The sequence below is a fragment of the Lepus europaeus genome, chromosome 5 (genome assembly GCF_033115175.1).
Source record: "Lepus europaeus isolate LE1 chromosome 5, mLepTim1.pri, whole genome shotgun sequence".
In the NCBI taxonomy this organism is placed as follows: domain Eukaryota; kingdom Metazoa; phylum Chordata; class Mammalia; order Lagomorpha; family Leporidae; genus Lepus; species Lepus europaeus.
Window position 1 is genome coordinate 34,665,669 of NC_084831.1, and position 23,973 is coordinate 34,689,641.

The 23,973-nt window shown below is 41.1% G+C and overlaps 1 protein-coding gene across 1 annotated transcript; it reads right to left on the reverse strand.

The window, feature by feature from the left end:
- Positions 1-9,052: 9,052 nt before the first annotated feature.
- Positions 9,053-15,677, reverse strand: LOC133759065 (olfactory receptor 2B6-like). The gene is made up of 2 exons (XM_062190068.1): positions 15,669-15,677; positions 9,053-10,000 (listed from the first exon to the last, which is right to left on the reverse strand). The coding sequence occupies exons 1-2, from the start codon at positions 15,675-15,677 to the stop codon at positions 9,053-9,055; spliced, it is 957 nt and encodes a 318-aa protein (XP_062046052.1).
- Positions 15,678-23,973: the final 8,296 nt, after the last annotated feature.

Consider the following 23,973-nt stretch of genomic DNA (forward strand, 5'->3'; position numbering starts at 1 on the left):
CAGTACATTGTTGAGTAGCAGCTATTAAAATGGATGCTCATATCTTGTTTCAGGTCTAAGGGGAAAGCTTTCGATCTTTTATTAAATAAATATGATGTGAGCTGTGAGGAGGTTTATTTTCATTCCTAGATTGTTAAAAAGCTTTTATTATGAAGAGGTTTTGGATTTTGTGAAATTATTTTCTTGCATTTCCTCCATGATCGTGTGGATTTTACTTCTATGCCATTAACATGGTGTTTACATCAATTGTTCCACGTTGAAATGGCTTTCCATCCTTTGGGTGAATCTCACTTGGTCATGATGATAGTGATATTACACGTTGCTAGGTTCATTCTAGCATTTTGTTGATGAGTTTTGTGTTTATGTTTATAACAGATATCATTCTATCTTTTCCTGTGATGTTTTGTTGTGGTTTAGGTTGAGAGTAATACTGGCTTTATATAGTGAGTTGGAAGTACTATCTTTTTTTTTTTTCTAGAAGAAGTTGAAAGGACTGGTGTTGATTTTTTAAAAACATTTGGCAATATTCACCATGAAGCCATCTGATCCCAGCCTTTTCTTTTAGGAAGCTTATAAACCACTAATTAAAGTTTGTATGCCTGTTATAGGTCTATTCAGATTTTTCTAACTCTTTTCAAGTTAGTTGTGATAGTTTTTGGAACTATATCCCTATATTCTAGGTTATTTGATTTGTGAGTATACAACTATTTATAGTATTCTTTTACTCATTTTTTAAAAAAAGATGTATTTATTTGAAAGGCAGAGTGACAGAGAGAGAGAGGAAGGCACACACACATGTACACCTGTATACACAGAGAGGGAGAGGGAGAGGAGGGAGAGAGAGAGGAGGGAGAGGAGGGAGTGGGAGAGAAGGGAGAGGGAGAGGGAGAGGAGGGAGAGGAGAGGGTTAACTTTCTGGATTTTTTTTTTAAGTTTTATTTATTTATTTGAAAGGCAGTTAGAGGGAGAGGGAGAGGAGGGAGAGAGAGAGGAGGGAGAAGGAGAGAAGGGAGAGGGAGAGGGAGAGGAGGGAGAGGAGAGGGTTAACTTTCTGGATTTTTTTAAAGTTTTATTTATTTATTTATTTATTTGAAAGGCAGTTAGAGAGGGAGGGAGAGGGAGAGGGAGAGGGAGAGGGAGAGGGAGAGGGAGAGGGAGAGGGATATCTTTCATTTGCTGGTTTACTCCCCAAAGGCTCAATGGCCTTGGCTAGGCCAGGCTGAAGCCAGGAACCAGAAACTCCATCCAGGCCTCCAATGTGGGTGACGGGGCCCAAGTAGTTGGGCCATCTTGCTCTGCTTTCCTGGGCACATTAGCAGGGAGCTGCATCAGAAGTGGAACAACTAGGATTTGAACCAACCTTCCAACGTAGTGTGCTGGCATTGCACATGATAACTTAACCCACTGCAGCACAACCCCAGCCCCAGACTGAGATCCACTGGTTCACTATCTAAATTCCCTCAATAGGGACTCAAGCCATCATCTGCTGCCTCTGAGATGCAGTAACAGAAAGCTGGATTGAAAGCATGGGGTGGCCGGCGCCGCGGCTCACTAGGCTAATCCTCCGCCTGTGGCACCGGCACCCCGGGTTCTAGTCCCGGTTGGGGTGCCTGTTCTGTCCCGGTTGCTCCTCTTCCTGTCCAGCTCTCTGCTGTGGCCTGGGAAGGCAGTGGAGGATGGCCCAAGTGCTTGGGCCCTGCACCCGCATGGGAGACCAGGAGAAGAACCTGGCTCCTGGCTTCGGATCAGCGCGGTGCGCAGGCCACAACGTGCCGGCCGCAGCGGCCATTGGAGGATGGTAAAAGGAAGACCTTTCTCTCTGTCTGTCTCTCTCTCACTGTCCACTCTGCCTGTCAAAAAAAAAAAAAAAGCAAACAAACAAACAAAAAACAAAACAAGAAAAAGAAAAAAGAAAGAAAGCATGGGGTAGCCAAGACTTGAGTCTGGCACTCCAATATGGACTGTTGGCTTCCCAGGAAGTGGTTTAACTCACTGAAAGAAACACCTGCCACAATTTTAACGAGATTACTTCCAACTTTAATAGAAAATATGTATTTTGAAAAATTGTGCATTGATTTAAAAACTTTCTTTACCCCAAATAAACATATTTTAATCTCAAAAAATTTTGTTTTCTTTCTAGGTTGTCTTTATTGTATCCCATATGTTTTTTTTAAGATTATTTATTTATTTATTTATTTGAGAAGTAGAGTTACAGACAGAGAGAATGAGAGACAGGGAAAAAGGACTTCCAATGTCCATATGGGATGCCAGTATTGCAGGCAGAGCTTAACCCACTACACCACAACCCTGGCCCCAGTATTGGTAGTTTTATTTCTTTGATTCCGTTTTATCTTCTCTTCTCTTTTATTGGCTTACTGGCTAGGACTTTCAGTAGGGTTTTGAAGAAGAGTACTGAGAGCAAACACCCGTGCCTTAGTGACTAATTTTAGGGGCAAAGCATTTAGGCCTTCACCATTATGTGTGATCTAAGCTGAAGTTTTTGTAGATTTTTTAAAAACTTTTATTTAATAAATATAAATTTCCAAAATACAGCTTATGGACTACATTGGCTTTCCCCCCCCATAACTTCCCTCCCACCTGCAACCCTCCCATCTCCCACTCCCTCTCCCATTCCAAACGCATCAAGATTCATTTTCAATTATCTTTATATACAGAAGATCAATTTAGTATATATTAAGTAAAGATATCAACAGTTTGCACCTACACAGAAACATAAAGTGTAAAATACTTTTTGAGTACTAGTTATAGCAATAATTCACATTGAACAACACATTAAGGACAGAGATCCTACATGAGGAGTAAGTGCACAGTGACTCCTGTTGTTGACTTAACAAATTGACACTCTTGTTTATGGCGTCAGTAATCACCCTAGGCTCTTGTCATGAGTTGCCAAGGCTATGGAAGCCTTTTGAGTGACTCTGATCTTATTTAGACAAGGTCATATTCAAAGTGGAAGTTCTCTCCTCCCTTCAGAGAAAGGTACCTCCTTCTTTGATGGCCCGTTCTTTCTACTGGGATCTCACTTGCAGAGATCTTTCATTTAGGTCCTCTTTTTTTTTTTTTTTTGCCAGAGTGTCTTGGTTTTCTATGCCTAAAATACTCTCATGGGCTTTTTAGCCAGATCCGAATGCCTTAAGGGCTGATTCTGAGGCCAGAGTGCTGTTTAGGACATCTGCCATTCTATGAGTCTGCTGTGTATCCCGCTTCCCATGTTGGATCCTTTTCTCCTTTTTAATTCTATCAGTTAGTATTAGCAGACACTAGTCTTGTTTATGTGATCCCTTTGACTCTTAGTCCTATCATTATGATCAATTGTGAACAGAAATTGATCACTTGGACTAGTGAGATGGCATTGGTACATGCCACCTTGATGGGATTGAATTGGAATCCCTTGGTATGTTTCTAACTCTACCATTTGGGGCAAGTCAGATTGAGCATGTCCCAAACTGTACATCCCCTCCCTTTCTTATCCCAAATCTTATATTTAACAGAGATCACTTTTCAGTTAAATTTAAACACCTAAGAATAACTGTGTGTTGATTACAGAGTTCAACCAATAGTATTAAGTAGAACAAACAGAAAAAAATACTAACAGGGATAAAGTATTAAGTTGTACATCAACAGTCAGGACAAGGGCTGATCAAGTCACTGTTTCTCATAGTGTCCATTTCACTTCAACAGGTTTCCTTTTTGGTGCTCGGTTAGTTGTCACCCATCAGGGAGAACATATGATATTAGTCCCTTTGGGACTGGCTTATTTCACTCAGCATGATGTTTTCCAGATTCCTCCATTTTGTTGCAAATGACTGTATTTCTTTTTTTTTTACTGCTGTATAGTGTTCAATAGAGTACATGTCCTATAATTTCTTTATCCAGTCTACTGTTGATGGACATTTAGGTGGATTCCAGGTCTTATCTATTGTGAATTGAGCTGCAATAAACATTAAGGTGCAGACAGCTTTTTTATTTGCCAATTTAATTTCTTTTGGGTAAATTGCAAGGAATGGGATGGCTGGGTTGTATGGTAGGGTTATATTCAGGTTTCTGAGGAATCTCCAGACTGACTTCCATAGTGGCTTTACCAGTTTGCATTCCCACCACAGTGGGTTAGTGTCCCTTTTTCTCTACATCCTCTCCAGCATCTGTTGTTGGTAAATTTCTGAAAGTGAGCCATTCTCACCAGGGTGAGGTGAAACCTCATTGTGGTTTTGATTTGCATTTCCCTGATTGCTAGTGATCCTGAACATTTTTTCATGTGTCTGTTGGCCATTTGGATTTCCTCTTATGAAAAATGTTGATTTAGGTCCTTGGCCCATCTCTTAAGTGGGTTGTTTGTTTTGTTGTTGTGAATTTTCTTGATTTCTTTGTAGATTCTGGTTATCAACCCTTTATCTGTTGCATAGTTTGCAAATATTTTTTCCCATTCTGTTGGTTGCCTCTTCACTTTCCTGACTGTTTCTTTTGTAGTACAGAAACTTCTCAATTTGATGCAATCCCAAATGTTAATTTTGGCTTTGACTGCCCGTGCTTCCGGGGTCTTTTCCAAGAAGTCTTTGCCTGTACCTATATCTTGCAGGGTTTCTCCAATGTTCTCTAATAATTTGATGGTGCCAGGTCATAGATTTAGGTCTTTAATCCATGTTGAGTGGATTTTTGTGTACGGTGAAAGGTAGAGGTCTTGCTTCATGATTCTGCACGTGGAAATCCAGTTTCCCCAATACCACTTATTGAATAGACTGTCCTTACTCCAGGGATTGGTTTTGGATCCTTGATCAAATACGAGTTGGCTGTAGATGTTTGGATTGATTTCTGGTGTTTCTATTCTGTTCCATTGGTCTATCCATCTGTTTCTGTACCAGTACCATGCTGTTTTGATAACAACTGCCCTGTAGTATGTCCTGAAATCTGATATTGTGATGCCTCCGGCTTTGTTTTTGCTGTACAAAATTGCTTTAGCTATTCGAGGTCTCCTGTGTCTCCATATGAATTTCAGCATTGTTTTTTCCAGATCTGAGAAGAATGTCTTTGGTATTTTGATTGGTATCACATTAAATCTATAAATTGCTTTTGGGAGAATGGACATTTTGATGATATTGATTCTTCCAATCCATGAGCATGGAAGATTTTTCCATTTTTTGGTATCCTTTTCTATTTCTTTCTTTAAGATTTTGTAATTCTCATCGTAGAGATCTTTAACGTCCTTGGTTAAGTTTATTCCAAGGTATTTGATTGTTTTTGTAGCTATTGTGAATGGGATTGATCTTAGCACTTCTTTCTCAGCCCTGGCATTGCCTGTGTATATAAAGGCTGTTAATTTTTGTGCGTTGATTTTATATCCTGCTACTTTGCCAAACTCTTCTATGAGTTCCAATAGTCTCCTAGTAGAGTTCTTTGGATCCCCTAAATAAATAATCATATCATCTGCAAAGAGGGGTAGTTTGACTTCTTCCTTCCCAATTTGTATTCCTTTAATTTCTTTTTCTTGCCGAATGGCTCTGGCTAAAACTTCCAGAACTATATTGAATAGCAGTAGTGAGAGTGGGCATCCCTGTCTGGCACCAGACCTCAGTGGAAATGCTTCCAACTTTTCCCCATTCAATAGGATGCTGGCCATGGGTTTTTCATAAATCGCTTTGGTTGTATTGAGGAATCTTCCTTCTATACCCAATTTGCTTAGAATTTTCATCATGAAAGGGTGTTGAATTTTATCAAATGCTTTCTTTGCACCTATTGAGATAATCATATGGTTTTTCTTCTGCAGTTTGTTAATGTGGTATATCACATTGATTGATTTGTGAACATTGAACCATCCCTGCATACCAGGGATAAATCCCACTTGGTCTGGGTGGATTGGGTGGATTATCTTTTTTTGGGGGGGGCGGGGGGAGGGGGGACTGGCAAGATGGCGGAATAGGGAGGGAGCACACTGATAGTCCAGGAAAAGACAGTTTAATAAAAGTGGAGATATTGCAGGTTCAGGGAAGAGTTAGGAAAGAAACAGCAGAGGAAACTCTTCCAGAACTAGTAGGGCATGGTGGACCTAATGGAGGGCACGGGTGCCCACGCCTCAGGACCCCAGCTGCCAAATCCATGCGCCAGCGCTGGAAATGGAGGTGAGGCAAAACCTCAGTAGCCCGAGACACTGGCGGGAAAGCAGAATGAAGAGCCTAGAGGGAACGAGGCTTGAAGCCCCATTGGGGGAAAGTTCACCAGGCTAACTAGAGGAGAGAGGGAAAAAAATAAAAAATAAATAAATAAAAGGGACCAGTTCGGACATGAGTCTCTCTGAAGGCAGGAGCCAGGAGCTTCTTCTGGGTCTCTCCCAAGCCATAGCAGAGAGCTTGATTGGAAGTGGAGCAGTTGGGACTCTAACTGGCCCCCATATGGGATGCCGGCACTGCATAGCGGTAGCCTTACCTGTTATGCCACAGTGCCGGCCCTGCAAAGATTTTCCTCTGGGCTAAAAGTAGTTAGGAAAATTTCAAAGAGATCTATGTGCAATATTTCTGAATGAGTAAGGACACATTTGGGAAGTGAAAGGAGAGCGAATCCCAGGTGGAATAGCCTAGGTAAAGACCTGAGAAGTCAGGACTGGCCAGGGTAGTGGGACCTGTTTTGGGGTGGGGAATCAGGTGGGCTTACGAAGTGCTCAGACAAGGAAGCCCCATTAGTCCCAGCAGGTGCTCCTCAATGGGCCCCCTTTAATGTCCTCAGGGCAATCTCCCTAACAAGCCCCAGGAAATATAATCAGCAGGTCTTGCTGCTGATTCTCTTTCTGAATCCAGAAAGCCAAGGCTCCTCTTTCCCCAGTGTTTGCCTCCTGAGAGGCCGTGGCCTTAGGGAGGGAACTCTGGTGCTGAGGGCTCCCCCCCGGCACTTCTCATGTTTCCAATATTCTTACAGCTGGCACTCCATTAGTGCCACGAGCTCTCTACACTGGCAAGTCCCCTAAATTTATCTTTTGGGGAAATTTACTAATGAGCAAAGCACGTGCTCAGCATTCATTTGTCTTTTGGGTTTTCTTAACTCTCAGGTGTTACTTGGTTTACAGATAAAACTTATTTCAAGAAAGTTAAGAACAACTGGAATATTTTGTGCACTGAATCCTATCAGAAAGACATGTAAAAGTAATTGATTTAAAAGATTCATCTTGTGTCGTCTTTTGCAAGGTGATTTAACAGTTGACTGAAACTAGAGGGATAGAAATTTGATTTTTTTCTTTGAGAACAAGTTTTGCTGTTACCTCTCATGACTCTTTGAGGACAGAGGTCCTGCACGTTGAGTTTGTTTTGATAGCTGGTTAGCGTGGCAGCGGACTTTGTGCTTCTGACTCAGTAATTTTGGAGTATGTGTGTGTGTTGAAGATAGGGCTCTCTGGGTACGCAGTCAGTTGTCACCGGGAGTATCAAGTCCATACTTCCTGACCTCACAATAAGTCTGATCTTAACATATGAAATGGACAAATACAAGCTGCTATGAATAATTTAATAAAAAATTTAGGATATTTAGTTTTGAGCACAATGACTTGTATTAATGTTTGTAATGATTTCAGTTTTAAGTTCTGGTTCCATTTGAACTTGAAAGTAATCTTCTGGTATAGCCAGAGTCATACACATTTCCGTTTTGCCCATGAGAGAATTGAGCTCAATAGAGATTGGGTGTTTTTCCAATATCTCGACAAATTAAGTCAAGTCTAAGGTCCAAGACTTCCCCACTGTCCCCATGTTCTCTCTGGAGGCAGAGGAAATGTAGGGGCGAGTCAGTTGTGGGAAACAAGATACTTTCCTTATGAAGGAATGTCTTTGTGCCCAAAAGGCACAGTTGGAATAGATACAGTGGAAGTAGGAGAGGAGCCCATGAAAGTAAAGATCTGAAATATGAGTTAAGACTATACGAAGGGCAGAAATGGAGCTGAGGGAAAATCCTTCAACATTTGTTGAGAAGTGAATATTCCATCATACAGTGCTGTTTGGCTACACTCTAGGATCCTGGTGAGGTATATTTGAGGTACCTAAGGGACTGCTAAACTTCAAGAATATGTCCCTGCAGTTGCAAATTAGAATAATAACTCTAAATCTTTTCAACTTTTCTCAACAGCATCCTATCCATTATCTCAACTAAGCCTCAAATCTCTATTGGATACTTGAGATATGGCATAATATAGTAGAGGAATGACTGGTCTTTGGATATATGCTGTCTGGGTTCAAAACCCCAATTGTGTTACTTTCCAACTGGATGACTTTTGGAAATTTGGTTAATTTTATTGTGCCTCAGTTTTTTTCATCTGTGTAACTGAGATAATTATTAAAATAATAAGGACATATAAAGTATTTAGACAGTGACTATGGCATATAAAGAGCTCAAAAAAGTTAGCTATTATTATTTAAGCAAAGTGAATATCAGGAAACACAATCTTATAGCTAGGAAAATTAAGTTCCAGAAAAGTTAGATGGCTTTTCTAAAGCCACAGAATGTCAATGATGTGTTTCAGCCTGAATATAGTGCTTTCTGAGTCATTTTCTAATATCGTCATTGGTAGATTAGTGTTAAAATGTTTTCCTGGGGGCCGGCACTGTGGCACAGTGGGTTAAAGCCCCAACCTGCAGCATCAGAATCCCATATGGGGGTTGGTTTGAGCTCTGGCTGCTCCACTTCTGATCCAGCTCCCTGCTAATGTGCCTGGGAAAGCAGCAGAGGATGTCCCAAGTGCTTGGGTCCCTGCACCCATGTGAGAGACCCAGAAGAAGCTCCTGATTCCTGGCTTTGGATCAACTCAGCTCCTTCCACTGGTGGCTGTTTGAACCAACAGATGAAAGACCCCCCCCCCCACCTCTACCTCTACCTCTACCTCTACCTCTACCTCTACCTCTACCTCTATGTAACTGTCTTTCAAATGAATAAAATAAATCTTAAAAAAATATTTTTTCTCTCTAGACATCTCCTTTACCCTGGGAGTCCTCATTCACTCCAGTGAAAGTGTGGACAGCATGAACAGAGACCAGAAACAGTGTACAAAGTCTTAGTCCATAGCCTATTGAGTGTCTTCACTCATTCTGATTAATTTGAGGAAAGCCTTCTTCACATCCTTGTTCCGGAGGCTGTAGATAATGGGGTTGAGAAAGGCAGAGATGACATTGTAGAACAGGGCCAGCTTCTTGTCATCCTCTGGGGAGGCTTCAGAGCCAGGCCTCATATACATGATCATGCATGGAATACAGAACATGGTGACCACAGTGATGTGCGAGGCACAGGTAGAGAAGGCCTTGATCCGCCCTTGGGTGGAGCGAATCCTCAGAATAGCCATGAAGATGTGGATATATGAGGCCAGGATGAGGGATAATGGGATTAGGAGCAAGATGAAACCCAAGATGAAGTCTACTTGGTCATTGAGGGATGTGTCTGCACAGGCCAACTTCAAGACAGCAGGGATTTCACAAAAGAAGTGGTTGATCTCATTGGGGCCACAATAGGGCAGATTCATTGCAAAGACTGTGTAGACAAGGGCACAGGTGAGACCACAGAGGGCAGAGCTGACTACCAGGAGTACACACAGGGTTTGGTTCATTTTGACCCCATAGTGGAGTGGATAACATATGGCAATGTATCTGTCATAGGCCATGGCTGCAAAAATCCAGGTTTCGGTGATACCCAAGGTCAGAAAAATGTACATTTGGACCACACACCCAACATAAGAGATGGTCTTATTTTTGCTTACTAGATGAACCAACATCTGGGGCACTGTGGTGGTGGCATAGCTGAGATCCAGTACAGAAAGGATGCTGAGGAAGAAGTACATGGGTGTGTGGAGACGTGTGTCTACTCTGATTAGAGTGACAATGAGCCCATTGCCCAGGACTGTACATGAGTATAGAAAGAGAAAGAGGAAGAAAAGGATCCAGTTGGTCCTGGGATTTCTGGAGAAGCCCAGTAGAATAAACTCAGTTACAGAGCTGTGATTTCTCCAGCCTTGGTCTTCCTTCTGAGGAAAGAAGACATATTTCTGACTCCTTTGCAGTCTCAGTGAGAGAATGAAATGTGAGATCCACAAATTTGGGAACCAAAGCCCAAATACCCTCCTCCATGCCCAAAGAATGTTCTATCCAAATTGGCCTAGCATAACTCTAGGTACTTAGTAAGAACTCTATACTTATTGTTTTGTCTAGTTAACTAGCTCTGATAAAATTCCAAGAGTCCCTAGTGAGAATAATACAGAATTATTTTGAAGGGTGTATGTGAGCGCACATGCACGTGCGCGCGCGTGCAGACACACACACACACACACACACACACCATAATCCAGTCAAAGTGAGGTGGCTAGAGAAATATAAAATCTTTAACAGTAAACCAAAACATTCTTGACCCATCTGTCGTTCTTGTAGTCATTATTTCAAATATCTAGATGAATAGGTGCTATAAAAGAGTGTAAATGTAAAACATCCAGCCAAAAATCCCAATTTATTTTCTTTGCTTTACTCCTTTTGATGCTGTACCTTTGAGAAATCACATACCATAAATTTTTAGGAAAAAAGATAATTTCAAAAATAACTTTTGAGAAGAGAAAGAGAATTTTTCACCTAGAATCCTTTTTTATCACCACCTTCCGGTTACAACTGTAAAGAATAAGTTGACATAGAGAAACAATAACTAAACAATAACTAAAACCTAGAGAAAATTCATGTGCCTCTAGTATTTTTCAAAAAGATAAAACATATTTACCTGGGAATGATGTGCTTCTGTGTTTGGAAGCTTTTCTTTAAAATTAGTAAATAATTTTCCACAGCTATGCTGTTTACAGTAGGCAGTTGAGTGTTGGGTGGGAATGGATCTTCAGTTTGACCTGGTCTCAATCCTTCATCCTAGGTTGGCAGCCCAGACTAGAGAATATATAACTGACCAAACCTTTTCTCTTTATCATTTTTCTGATTCTTAAATTATTGAAAGAGCATACTATTACCTGGATATGCCATCTTTTCCAGACCTTCAAAGAAGGAAGTGGTCATTTATAAAATGGCACTGTATAAAATGTTTCAGTAAATGTTATCCCATTACATTACAACTCACTGAGATAAGATTACTATCTTCATTTTCATATTTGTTCAATAACAAATAGCAAATGGCAAAGCCAGAACAAACTAGTCCCACGCTCCTACCACCACATTAGCTGAAATGTATCTTCCACACTGTCAAATTTCCTGCAGTTTTTATTAGGACATCAAACATTAAATGGGCCCACTTAACTGACCTATGCATTCAAAAATTTATTTCTTTATTTTTAATTGATAGAAGAGAATGAGGAAGGGAGGAAGAAAGAAAGAGAGAGAGAGAGAGAGAGAGAGAGAGAGGTCCCCCATCTACTGGTTCACTTCCTGAATGCCTCCAATAACCAAGACTGGCCCACAGAAAAGCCAGGAATAATAAACTCAATCCTGGTCTCCCATGTGAGTTAAAGGGACCCAACTACTTGAGTTACCACCAGCTGTGTACCAGGGTGCACATTAGCAGAAAGCTGGAATAAGGTACAGAGCCAGGACTCAAACCCAGGCATTCTGATATGGGATACAGGCATCTTAACCATCACATCAAACACTTGCTCCTTCACAGATTTATAGAGTGAAAACTACACATTGCACAATATTACAAATTGTTGGTATTTATCACAGGAAACCCAAAACTTTTTGTCAGAATTTCAATATCTGACATATTTCATAGAAAGTGAATTGCTGATAGCTATCAATTAAGTTAAAATACAGCCCATGATGGCTGGCACCATGGCTCAATAGGCTAATCCTCCACCTGCGGCACCAGCACACCGGGTTCTAGTCCCGGTCAGGGCAACGGATTCTGTCCCGGTTGCCCCTCTTCCAGGCCAGCTCTCTGCTGTGGCCCAGGAGTGCAATGGAGGATGGCCCAAGTGCTTGGGTCCTGCACCCGCCTGGGAGACCAGGAAAAGCACCTGGCTCCTGGCTTTGGATCAGCGCAATGCGCCGGCCACAGCGTGCTGGCTGCGGCGGCCATTGGAGGGTGAACCAACGGCAAAAGGAAGACCTTTCTCTCTGTCTCTCTCTCTCACTGTCCACTCTGTCTGTCAAAAAAAAAATATACATCCCATGAGGCCACAGACAAAACATAGGCTCAAAGGGCTGAAGAACATCATGTCAATGTTAAAGTTAAAAGCGGTAATGCAACAGTATAGGAATTATCAGTATTTGAACTGGAATTATCACTCTATTTATACAACCCAGACTTCAAATGCTAACTGTATGTTGATTACTCAGAAATATATCTCCAGCATGGATTTCTTTTTTGAGTTCATCTGTCTAATTGCCTACTTCATATCTATCTAAATTGGGTAGTCTAATAGGAAAGTTAAACTTAACATTTCCAAAATCAAATGTCCAATCACCCTCTCTACACCTGTCCTTCTCATAGTTAATGGCAATCTCATCCTTTGAGGTAATTAAGTGAAAACAAAACAAAACTTCACGCCCTTTTAAACTTTTCTCCTTTATCCCATTTGCTATACACAATGCATCAGCAACTATTTCAGCTTCCCTTTCAAAGCTATGTCCCAGAAAAGATCATTTCCCACCTTCTTCACCATTACTCTAGTTCAAATCATCATCTCTCTTGCCAGGAATATTGCAACATCTCCTGACTAGTCCCATAGATTCCATTTTCTTTTGCCACTTTTCTTAGCACAGTTACTAGAGTGGTCCTGTTAAAATTGAGATCATATAAATCTCATCAAAACCATCCAGTGGCTTCTTGACTCATGGAGAGGAAAAGCCAAAGTCCTGATGTGGGTTTTGTGGTCTCCCATCATTTCCCTAATCTTGTTTCCTTATTCTCACCTCTTGCTTGGTCTACTCCAGCTGTATTGCCTTTTGTTTCTCCTCAGTCAAAGCATGCTTCCATTTCAGAGCTTACTATTTTTACTACTGAAAATTCTCTTTCTGCAGATATCTTAATTTGTCACACTATGACCTTCCTCAAGGTGACATTTGCTTAAATGTAATCTTTTTAGGGAAGACTTGAGTCTTTCCTGGCCATCCTGTTTGAAATGGGGACACACCACACTTCTATTGCTATCCCTATTTTGGTTTTCTTCATAGCACTTGGCATCTTCCAATGTACTGTATATTTCAAAAATTTTAAATTTCTTCCTACAAGAATCCAGGAATGTTTCCCTTCTTGATTCATTGTGTATCACCAGATCCAGAAGTGTGCCTGGAATATAATGGGTATCTATATATGTTGGGTAAATAAGTGAACTCGCTGGTGTTGCTCATGGTGGAGCTATCCTTGGTGCTGAACCTTGCTTCTTAAGCAGCTACCTTTTGTGCTACCCTTGTCCCAGGGCTTTCCTTTAGATTTACATATCTCTTATCAGATTTATAAACAGAAACTGACCCTGACCATTTACATACTTCATACATAGTCTTATCATAATCCCACAAAGTCAAAACTTACTTTTAAATGCATCTTGCAAGTGAAATTTATCAGAATTAAAGAGTCCAATGACTACTCAGAGCACTGTTTTCAATTCTTAGATATGAAATTTAAAAGAAAAAATGTCAAACTAGAGTTCATCTATCCGGAGAAGAAAGTTTGTCAATAAAGGATCCATGAAACCATATTATATAAGAAAATTTGAAGACATTGAGAAGGTATAGCTTGTATCTGTGGCTGCTTTTACTCTCCAATAGGAGTTGAGACATTGTGACATAGACCATATGTGTCCTAAAAGTCTAAAATTCAGTTTTTATTAGCTGACTCTTTACAAGAAGAGTTTGTAGACTGAGGCAAAAAACAAGGCAATTCATTCACCACCCTCCCAAAAATCCAGGTACTCTCACAAAGCTGTAATCCCTGAGGCAGGAGATTTCAGGGAGATTGAATGGCTTTCAAGTCAAAGGAAAGTAGGTTTGGGTCCAACTCTGCCACTTAACAATAGCATAAATTAGAGAAAGTCATTAACCTTACTAAAATCCTATTTCATTATCTGTAAAACTAAGAGAATAACACATACCTTGAAGGGTTCCTTGAAGATTAAATTAAATTTCAGGTACACAATGCTATACAATAAGCATCAGTTATCATTATTACCATTAATAAGGTACTCCTTTAGTTGAAATGTTCTTCTCTGTTTTTGCCTCTTGCTTAAATCCTAGTCATGGAAGTCTTTGTGATTCCAATCACACTTCTCCTTCCCTTGGGTTCTAGTAGCATGTGGAGGTGCTTCTATTACTACTCATACCTACCCTGGTACACACATTGATGAGCAGAATCCCTTAAAGATGAAAAACCATGTCCCACCCTTTTTATTTCTACTTCCCAGCACAGGGTATGAGTAGAAGCTAATCAATAGTGAACTGCGGCGCCGTGGCTTAACAGGCTAATCCTCCGCCTTGTGGTGCCAGCACACCGGGTTCTACCCCTGGTTGGGGCGCCGGATTCTATCCTGGTTGCCCCTCTTCCAGGCCAGCTCTTTGCTATGGCCCGGGAGTGCAGTGGAGGATGGCCCAAGTCCTTGGGCCTTGCACCCGCATGGAAGACCAGGAGAAACACCTGGCTCCTGGCTTCGGATCAGCGCGATGTGCCGGCTGCAGTGGCCATTGGAGGGTGAACCAACAGCAAAAAGGAAGACCTTTCTCTCTGTCTCTCTCTCTCTCACTATCCACTCTGCCTGTCAAAAAAAGAATAGCGAATTAATGACCTGATGAAGTTATACCAAATGTATAAGAGTAAATTAGCTGTAAGAATGGACTTCCTGCCCAATGTCTTCTCCAACATTTTCTCTTTCAAATCTATGTCTTCTTCCTTGAAAATGTCTATGTACATTATCCATTCCTACCACAACCAAAATCCTCTTCTTAGCAATTTGTTAACTGAAATGAACAAAGTTAAGTGGAAAGTAGGGAAGACAAAATCAGGAGCATAGGGACAATCCATATCTTCCAGGGCTTCTCTTCCAGTCTGTGTCTCTTGAAATGGCATGAAGGAGAGGGATGCAGCAGGAGTAGAACCCATAGTTATTGAGTGTCTAGTATGTACCAGTTACTTTATGTCAACTATAGGATAATGGTTAAGAGCATGGGCACTAGAATCAGTCCTAGGATCTAGTTCTGAATCCATTGCTAAGTAGCAGAGTGATCGTGTGCAAGTTACCTAAATTTTGTGTATTGACATCTCTTTTCCAGAAACCAATGATAATAGTAATACCCATCTCAAGGGATCGTTATGGATTATTAATTGAAATACTACATATAATGTTTCTTGGCACTGTGCCTGCAGAGTAGTTAGTGTTCAACAAAGAATGGTTAGTATTGCTACAGTGGTTATTATTCCTCATAGCAAGTTTTTTCCTCCCCAAATTCTGAATTTTTGGAAAAAGGGGGAATTGAGACTTAGAGTGAATAAGTAACTCCTGTGTTGTTGCACAGCTATTAAGGGCATATTCTAGACCTGTCTTTCTCCTAAGACCTCTCTTCCTGGTCTCTGCAATTCCTGCACCCCTCACAGGTGTCCCTGAGCAAGAGCTGTGGCTGATGGTAAACTAGTGGAAGTGGCCTTCTCAGGTGTCTGGTTTTGTTCTTCATGTATCTTACTTAGCCCCCACCCTTAGGTCTCAGATCTAATACACATACCTCCTTCATACTCGTGTCCTGTGGCTGCCTTGAGCAGCTTCCACATCTATTTTCTGGGCTATAAGACAACTCTGTTTCAGCCACTCTCCAGAAACTCTTGCATCTCCAGAGCTCCCTGAGAGATACCCTGGTTGGGTAAAAAGATACTTCCTTTCTTAATAAGGCTCATGGGTATTAGGGATCAAAGAGTCCCTAAAGGTGAAGCCAAATAGGATTGAGTGTAAACTCAGGAACCTTTCAGTCCTGAGGGATCCCATTACTCAGAGAAGGCTCAGCAATGAGGGAGCCAGCAAAACAGAGAGAAGGGATGAATGTGAGTCAAAGGAAACCTAAGATTCTGGGGAATTGGAATTCCAGGAAGGATGTGGAAATTGGTTCTTTAAGTTAGGCCTCCCTTTCAGCATCCAGAGGTGAGTGTGGCAAAGAGAGCAAAATCAGAACCCAAGCATTAGTTGTTCTGCTGGCTTTATCTGAACTTCATAAAGGTCCTCCACTGAAAAATAATATAAAAATTTGAAATACCTCAAATCTGCCTTTTCAAACTCACACTTTAGAGATGAGGCATCTGAGGTTCACTGTTCAGAGGTAACTGGAAAATCTCATGGGCAGAACTAGGACTAAAGTGTACTGATCCCACTATGTAGTGTTTTCTTGGCTCTCCAGCTATTGGTGTACCCTACTGAAGGCTGAAATGGTTTCAAACCTGCCACCAAGCCCTCCCCATTTCTATATCATCCCCACCCACTTTCAGCTCTCTGCTATGGACCCCAGGTAAATCTCTTTCCATCTTTGTCTCCACTGACTAAAAGCACAAAGTGTTTGAGTGAGATGGGTGTTAGGTAGGGGTGGAGTCAGCAAATGATAGAAAATGAAGTTGGAGAAATCCAATCAGGACCAGATCATGAAGGATCTTGTAGGCCAACCTAAAGAATTTATATTATGTACCAAGGGCATTAAGGCGCTACTGGGATTTGTTTGTCAAGAGTGACATGTTACACAGGCTCACAGTGGCTATTGAGATCCAGTTGTGCTATTGAGATCCAGTTGTGTTTCCGGCTTCAAGTTCAGTGACACCATGTTGGTAGCTTGAAATTGACCATCGACGGAATATTTACACCAAAGAAATTGACAAACACTGTAAACAAAGGATTTTTCTTTCCCTTAGATAGATGATTGTTAAATATCTACCAACATACCACTGAGTGGTCAACTGCTTGTGGAAGGGATTAATGTAGTTCTTGTGGGACTCTAGTAAGTTCCATGAGGGTGGGTTGTTATATAAAAAAGCAAGACAGGCAACTTCCCAGTCTCTGGCTTCCTGTCTTGCCACATGATCTCTCCTTCACGTAGCCATTTCCTTTTTCACTTCACCATGTTGTCATGTACCTGAGGTGCCCTCACCAGAGGCCAAGCAAATGGGATCATCAGATCTTTGGCTTTCAGTGTCGGAAACTATGAGCTAAGTAAATTATTTTCATTATACATTACCTATAATCAAGAACTTTGGTACAGCAACAGAAAATAGACCAATATGGATGCTATTAAAGTGGTCCAAGTAAGAGATTGTTAGGCCCTATTGGACCAGCATAGTGAGGAGGGGAAGTGGGGAAAGATTGGAAAGCAATAAAGATGCTAAATGATGACTAAATTGGGTGTGAGATATTAATAGCTTTGGGCTGTTGGGTGAATGGTGATGCTATTTACTGAAGTAGGGAACCCAAGTGGAGAGCAGATTTGAATGAAAGGTGATGAGTTTCCTTTCAAACACTGAATTTGAGTTGCAGCAGACATTAAGTTGAATGTCAGTCAAGAAGGTGGACACAGACATATGTTCATTAAGTTCGACATTACAGAAGACTAAGATTTATTATACTGAATGCCAATATTCAGGAATTGGAATTAACTTTCCCCAATGTCACAGAACTTTCCTCCATCTTACATCTCCCCATCCGTATTACACACTACTGTGTTTAATACTACCTGTGATACTAGACATCCGTCTAGAAATCTTCATTCTGACTCCAAGAGCCTCAGTTTCTCTGTAGAGAGAAGCTGTTATTTCTAGCTTCAGAGCTATCCATGCATCTGTCTCCCCCAGGAAGAAATCTCAGGTTACCTCCCCAGATTTAGGATTTCCGCTATGAAGAAGCCACTCATCTCTGGAGTAAATAAAGTTTGGGGAAATATTTCCACAACCTGAGATGTCCAGTTCCATAACACTTGCAAGATCCAAGGAGAAGATAAAAATTAAACAAGAGGCATCAAATAGAGCTGAATACTAGAAAGAAGAAAAGTTAGTAAAGATAGGGGCTTGTGCTATGGGGCAGCAGGTTAATGCCCTGACCTGAAGTGCCAGGATCCCATATGGGTACTGGTTCGAAACCAAGCTGCTCTACTTCTGATCCAGTTCTCTGCTATGGCCTGGGAAAGCAGTAGAAGATGGCCCAAGGCCTTGGGCCCCTGCACCCGTGTGGAAGACCCTGAAGAAGTTCCTGGCTCCTGACTTCAGATCAGCTCAGCTCTGGTCATTGCGGCCATCTGGGGAGTGAACCATCGGATGGAAGACCTCTCTCTCTCTCTCTGTGCCTCTCTTCTCTCTGTGTAACTCTGACTTTTGAATAAATAAATAAAATCTTTAAAAAAAAAGTTAGTAAAGACCTTAAAGCTGCAACATGCCATGTGATATCAGAAAGGAATAAGTTTCACATAAGTTGAGGATATTTGATATTACAACTCTGCTTATGTGCAACTCACATCAATAGAGTCATTCTTACCTCTTGATACTAGTTCTTGTAATGGGTTGGGGGGAACTCAAAAACCAAGTTGAATCAGGTTATTGGAAATGTCATTTGTATTTCAGATTTCTCCAATTTTTTTAAGGACTGTCTTTATGTGTCACTCCTTTTTGACCCCTAGTCCCATTCGACTTCAAATATTATTTACTTAATATAATATGAATTATAATACATGATAAGAACTAACATAATTAAAGTGGAAATTGATAGCATAGTAATTGATAGACTAAGTTAAAGCCAATAAGGATGTAGAATATCTGAACAACAATGTCAGCACTCTTGATATAATTGACTTTTATTAATCATTATAGTCAATATATATTTCAAATGTATATGAAACATTTGCCAATGTAGACCACAAGTTGAGCCACAAAATATTGAAATCTTACAGAATATTTTATTTTAATGCAATGGAATTAAATTAAAAATCAGCAAAAGAAGAACAATAGAAAAGTCCCAAAAACTGGAAGTTGAACAACACATTTTTTAATAGCTCATTTATCAAAGAGGACATCACAAAGGAAATTAGAAAATATTTTGAGCTGATTGATAATGAATATATGAAATATTAAAATCCATGGATACAACTTAAAATAGTCCTTAAAAAATCAATTAAAGGCCATCACTGTGGTGCATCAGATTAAAGCCCAAGCCTGCAGTGCTGGCATCCCAAATGGGCATCGTTTTGAGTCCTGGCTGCTCCACTTCTGATCCAGCTCCCTGCTAATGTGCCTGGGAAAGCAGCAGAGGATGTCCCAAGTGCTTGGGCCCCTGCACCCACATGGGAGACCTGGAAGAAGCTCCTGGCTCCTGGCTTTAGATCAGCCCAGCTCCAGCCATTGCAGCCATTTGGGGAGTGAGCCAGTGGACGGAAGACCTCTGCCTCTGTCTTTACCTCTCTCTGTAACAATTCCTTTCAAATAATTAAAATAAATCTTAAAAAAATAGGAGTGTACAAACAATAGGGAGGGAGGGAGGGAGAATCATTATGCTATTAAAGCTCTATATATGAAACATAAGAACAAAATCAATGAAACCAAAAGTTCTTTGAAGGTTCAATAATAATGACAAACTTCTAGCTGATTCATAAGCACAAAAAGAGAGAAAACACAAATTACCAATATCAGGAATAAAGATGAGATGTAGAGATGAGGCCATAAAGCTATTAAAAGAATAAGAAATGGGCACAGCAGGTTAAGCAGTCTCTTGCAATGCTGGCATCTCATATGATTCCAAACAAATGCATTAAGACATGAAAAATAAATGTAGATCACTTTCTTTTTTATTTTTATTTTTAAAAAAATTTTTTGACAAGTAGTGTTTATAGACAGAGAGAGAAACAGAAAGATCTTCCTTCTGTTGGTTCACTCCCCAAATGGCCACTATGGCCAGCGATGCGCCAATCTGAAGCCAGGAGCCAGGCACCTCCTCCTGATCTCCCATGCGGGTGCAGGGACCCAAGCACTTGGGCCATCCTCCACTGCCCTCCCGGGCCACAGCAGAGAGCTGGACCGGAAAAGGAGCAACCGGGACTAGAACCCGGCACCCATATGGGATGCCGGCGCCGCAAGGCGGAGGATTAACCTAGTGAGCCACGGCGCCAGCCCCAAGATCACTTTCTAATATTAGAGGAACTTTGGCAATGGGTATTGAAATAATAAGAGTGTTCTCCTTTCTAAGAATCTATCTAAAAATCAAAATATAGCTAATGACTCATGCAGGGAGATGGTCATTATATCACTAAAATAGAAGAGAGCAAAAAAAAAAAATAGGAGGTGGATGGTTTGTTAACTCACTCTACATAGTCATTGTCAAAGAGATATTCATGTTATAGGAAAATGCTCATGAGATTCTACTACAAAATCGTTGAGAGACAGAGAGGCTGAGCTTGAGGAAATGTAAGAATGAAATCTGGACTGATGTCAGTCTCAGGAACAGGGCCCCAGAGTCCATCTCAGACTTCCAGTATGAGCCCTCAGGGGACTGTAAAATGGATCAGAAATACCCACAGCAAAAGTTAAGTCCACTTGGAAGGAATACAACAACAGTTCAAAAACTTGGTAGAAAAATAGAATTAAAACATAAGTTTATTAACTTATATGACTCACAGTTTATAACTGTGAATAATAAGATGCAGACAGCTCTGCACTCCTGCTCGGCTCTCTGTCTCTCTCGAGTGCCCGTTCACCGCATGATGGCCTTGGCCGAGTGATGACACAGCCAGAAGGTCCCCACCAGATGCCTGCAGCTCGATGGTGGCCCCCCGCCCTCCAGAACTGCAGAGTTAGAGACAGAAAGGTCTTCCTTTTTCCATTGGTTCACCCTCCAATGGCTGCTATGGCCGGCGCTGCGCTGATCCGAGGCCGGGGGCCGGGTGCTTCCTCCTGGTCTCCCATGCGGGTGCAGGGCCCAAGCACTTAGACCATCCTCCGCTGCCTTCCCGGGCCACAGCAGAGAGCTGGACTGGAAGAGGAGCAGCCAGGACGGAGTCCGGCGCCCCAACCGGGATTAGAACCCAGGGAGCCGGCGCCACAGGCGGAGGATTAGCCTAGTGAGCCGTGGTGCAGGCCTCTGCTTAACATCTTAAGTTGAAAAAGGTCCCCTACCGTGAAGACTTTTTCTTGAAGACTCTCAGGAGGATACCCTGATGGGATTTCAAACAGATGCTAGAGCCTCTTGCACTTGTCATATGTTTGGAAGGACTCAGGGCACTGGAGCAAGGACTTTTACTGCTATCATGAAGCAAACTGCATATATTTGGTGTTTAAATCTGTGTCCTTTTTCCCCATTACAGCAGTAAGTTAGGTCATTCAACTCCCACTTCCCCTCAAGCAGGTGTCTTGAGCAACCTAAGTAAATTCCTCCAGTGAACCTGTTTATCTTGAGGCAGGCATCAATAAGTTCTAGTTTCTCTGATATAATTAGTTTGTTTTCAGTCAATATGTGTTTATTGAATGCCCACTGTGCCACACATTGCAATAGGCCTTGGAGATTCAACAGCAGACACAATAGTTTCTGTTCCCATTGAGAGTCTAAAATCGAGAAAAGGTATTTACTTTGAAACCACTCTTGTCTGGTACCTGCACTCTCTGCTGGGTTGCTTCAGTGAGGGTCAGTAGATTTCATAAAATCTCTTAATATTGAAGTTTGAACACAAAAGTACAATGACCTAGTATCTCTTGTATGTCTGAGCTATGTGTCCCCAGGGATGGGAAACCGAGAAGGATCTGTCTTGGCTCTTCTATGGTTAAAGGTTATCTTACTAGATGTACTTTATGTTTCAAAGCTAAGCCAGAGTTGATCATTTCTTCCATCTTCATACACACTTGTAAACCTGTCTCACCATTCCCCCCAGCAGCCCTGTGTAGGGATTAGTTTTCTTTTTATAAATGAAGCCACAGGCTCAGCACAGTTACTTGACTTGCTCAAGATAAGTTAACTCAGTTGTTACATACGGTCTAGATTTAATCCTAAGATAAATACCTCTATTCTTTTTGTGCTAATTAATGACAGTAATACCCAAGTGTGAAGACAGGGAACATGTTTTAGGATCATTCATGGACCTTGATATGATTCCTGCATATCATGAGCGTGCATCGACCTCTCATACATTATGTACTTGGGAGGGAGAACTTCCAAGTCACTGAAATATGGAAGTATTTTTTTTTTATAATTACACTTTTCTTTCATGCTCTGGGAATTAAAAATACCTTTATCTATTCAATGAAACTATATTGTCAAAGGCTAACCGCCGTGAGTAGATCATTGGCAAAAGAGCATGAGAATGAAGAAAATATTGAAATGTACTAGTAAATGGAAACGTGGATTAAAATAATAAAGTAAGCAGCAAGTTGCAAAAATTATATTTCAATTGTTATCCAAGTGAAATCGATCTCTCATGTTTTGCTACATATAGTTTAAATTAGGACAGATCCTTAGGAATGTATATTGGTGCTATCATGACCTAGGTTCCAATTAGCATGAGCCCTTTTCCTACCATCCCATGTTGGGGAATTATTTCTAGGGAGCAATCCAAAATATGAGGAATGTGATACACATGAAAAACTCAGTGTCCACTAGGGTAATGATACATTGCTTATATACCATTCACTTGATAGATCAATTACTATTAAAAGTAGTGAGAAGATTAAAAAGGTTAGGATACAATGTCCACTGAAAATGCAAAGCTAAATGCATACATAACTGTTTGCATCTGTCTTACTCCTATTTGTGATCATCATAGGAAGGAGAAATGGGTTTTGATGTCAAATATGCTGCAGGCCCATTTGCCTTAGAGGAAACTTGGCCCTAATGCTAACAGAGGTAGAGGTCACAGGACTTCTTAGTGGTTTTCTTTTTCTATTTTCCAAAATTTCAGTCATGTTATTTATGTAATCTTTATTCAAATTATCAATAAAAATATCTAATTGAGTTGATCTCCACAGCTGTGTGGAGGCTCACCAGTGGGTTTGGAAGTGAGTGGGAGGGAAGGGAAGGAGTTAGAGCCAGCAAGTAGAACATGCCCCAGTAAGCCATCCACCAAGCCACCCACCAGGAGCGAGGGCAACTGATGGGGTGTGTTCTGGAAAAAGCTTTGTAGAAATATCTGCTAGCAGAGATGATCCTTGATCCATTCTGTTTCTTCATCCGGTACAATGGGATAATACAAGGGTACTTCAAACAATTCATGGAAAAATGGAATTAAAAGATATGTTTATTTTGGGGTAAAAAAATTGAAATCATATATCAGATTTGTCTGACTTCTTTGCAGTGTGGCTGTCAATGTAAGTAGGTAACAGATGCGGTTGCTTCCAAGAGTTTGTGGGAAATGTATATTATGAAGAACTATGCTTGGATTTCAAAATTTTTTTATCAAACTATTCCATTTTCCATGAATTTTTGAAGTAATTGTCTATGAAAACACATTGTGTACCAAACACGTTATATGATATTGGTTACCATTGTTTGAATAGTAATAGCTGAATTGAACATTGGTTTCCCTATCTGGAAAATGACGATAGTTTATGTCCTGCTTACCTCACAGGATTATTGTTAGCATTGAATGAAATAATGTATGTAAATGAGCATTGTTGTCTCTAAGTGCATAGAAATGAAAGCTGTTATTTTTGACTGCACACCTGGTTCCCAAGTCGTCATGAATTTCGGAGTAATGCCGAGGCCTAGCTCTACAAAATGGTGCCCGTTTCAAACTTCTGGGTTCACACACACAAAAAATAAAAATAAAAAATAAAAGATGCAGACATTAAGCTGAAACTGAAACAGAATAAAATTGAAATTTTAGCCGGCGCCGCGGCTCAGTAGGCTAATCCTCCGCCTTGCGGCGCCGGCACACCGGGTTCTAGTCCCGGTCGGGGCACCGATCCTGTCCCGGTTGCCCCTCTTCCAGGCCAGCTCTCTGCTGTGGCCAGGGAGTGCAGTGGAGGATGGCCCAAGTCCTTGGGCCCTGCATCCCATGGGAGACCAGGAGAAGCACCTGGCTCCTGCCATCG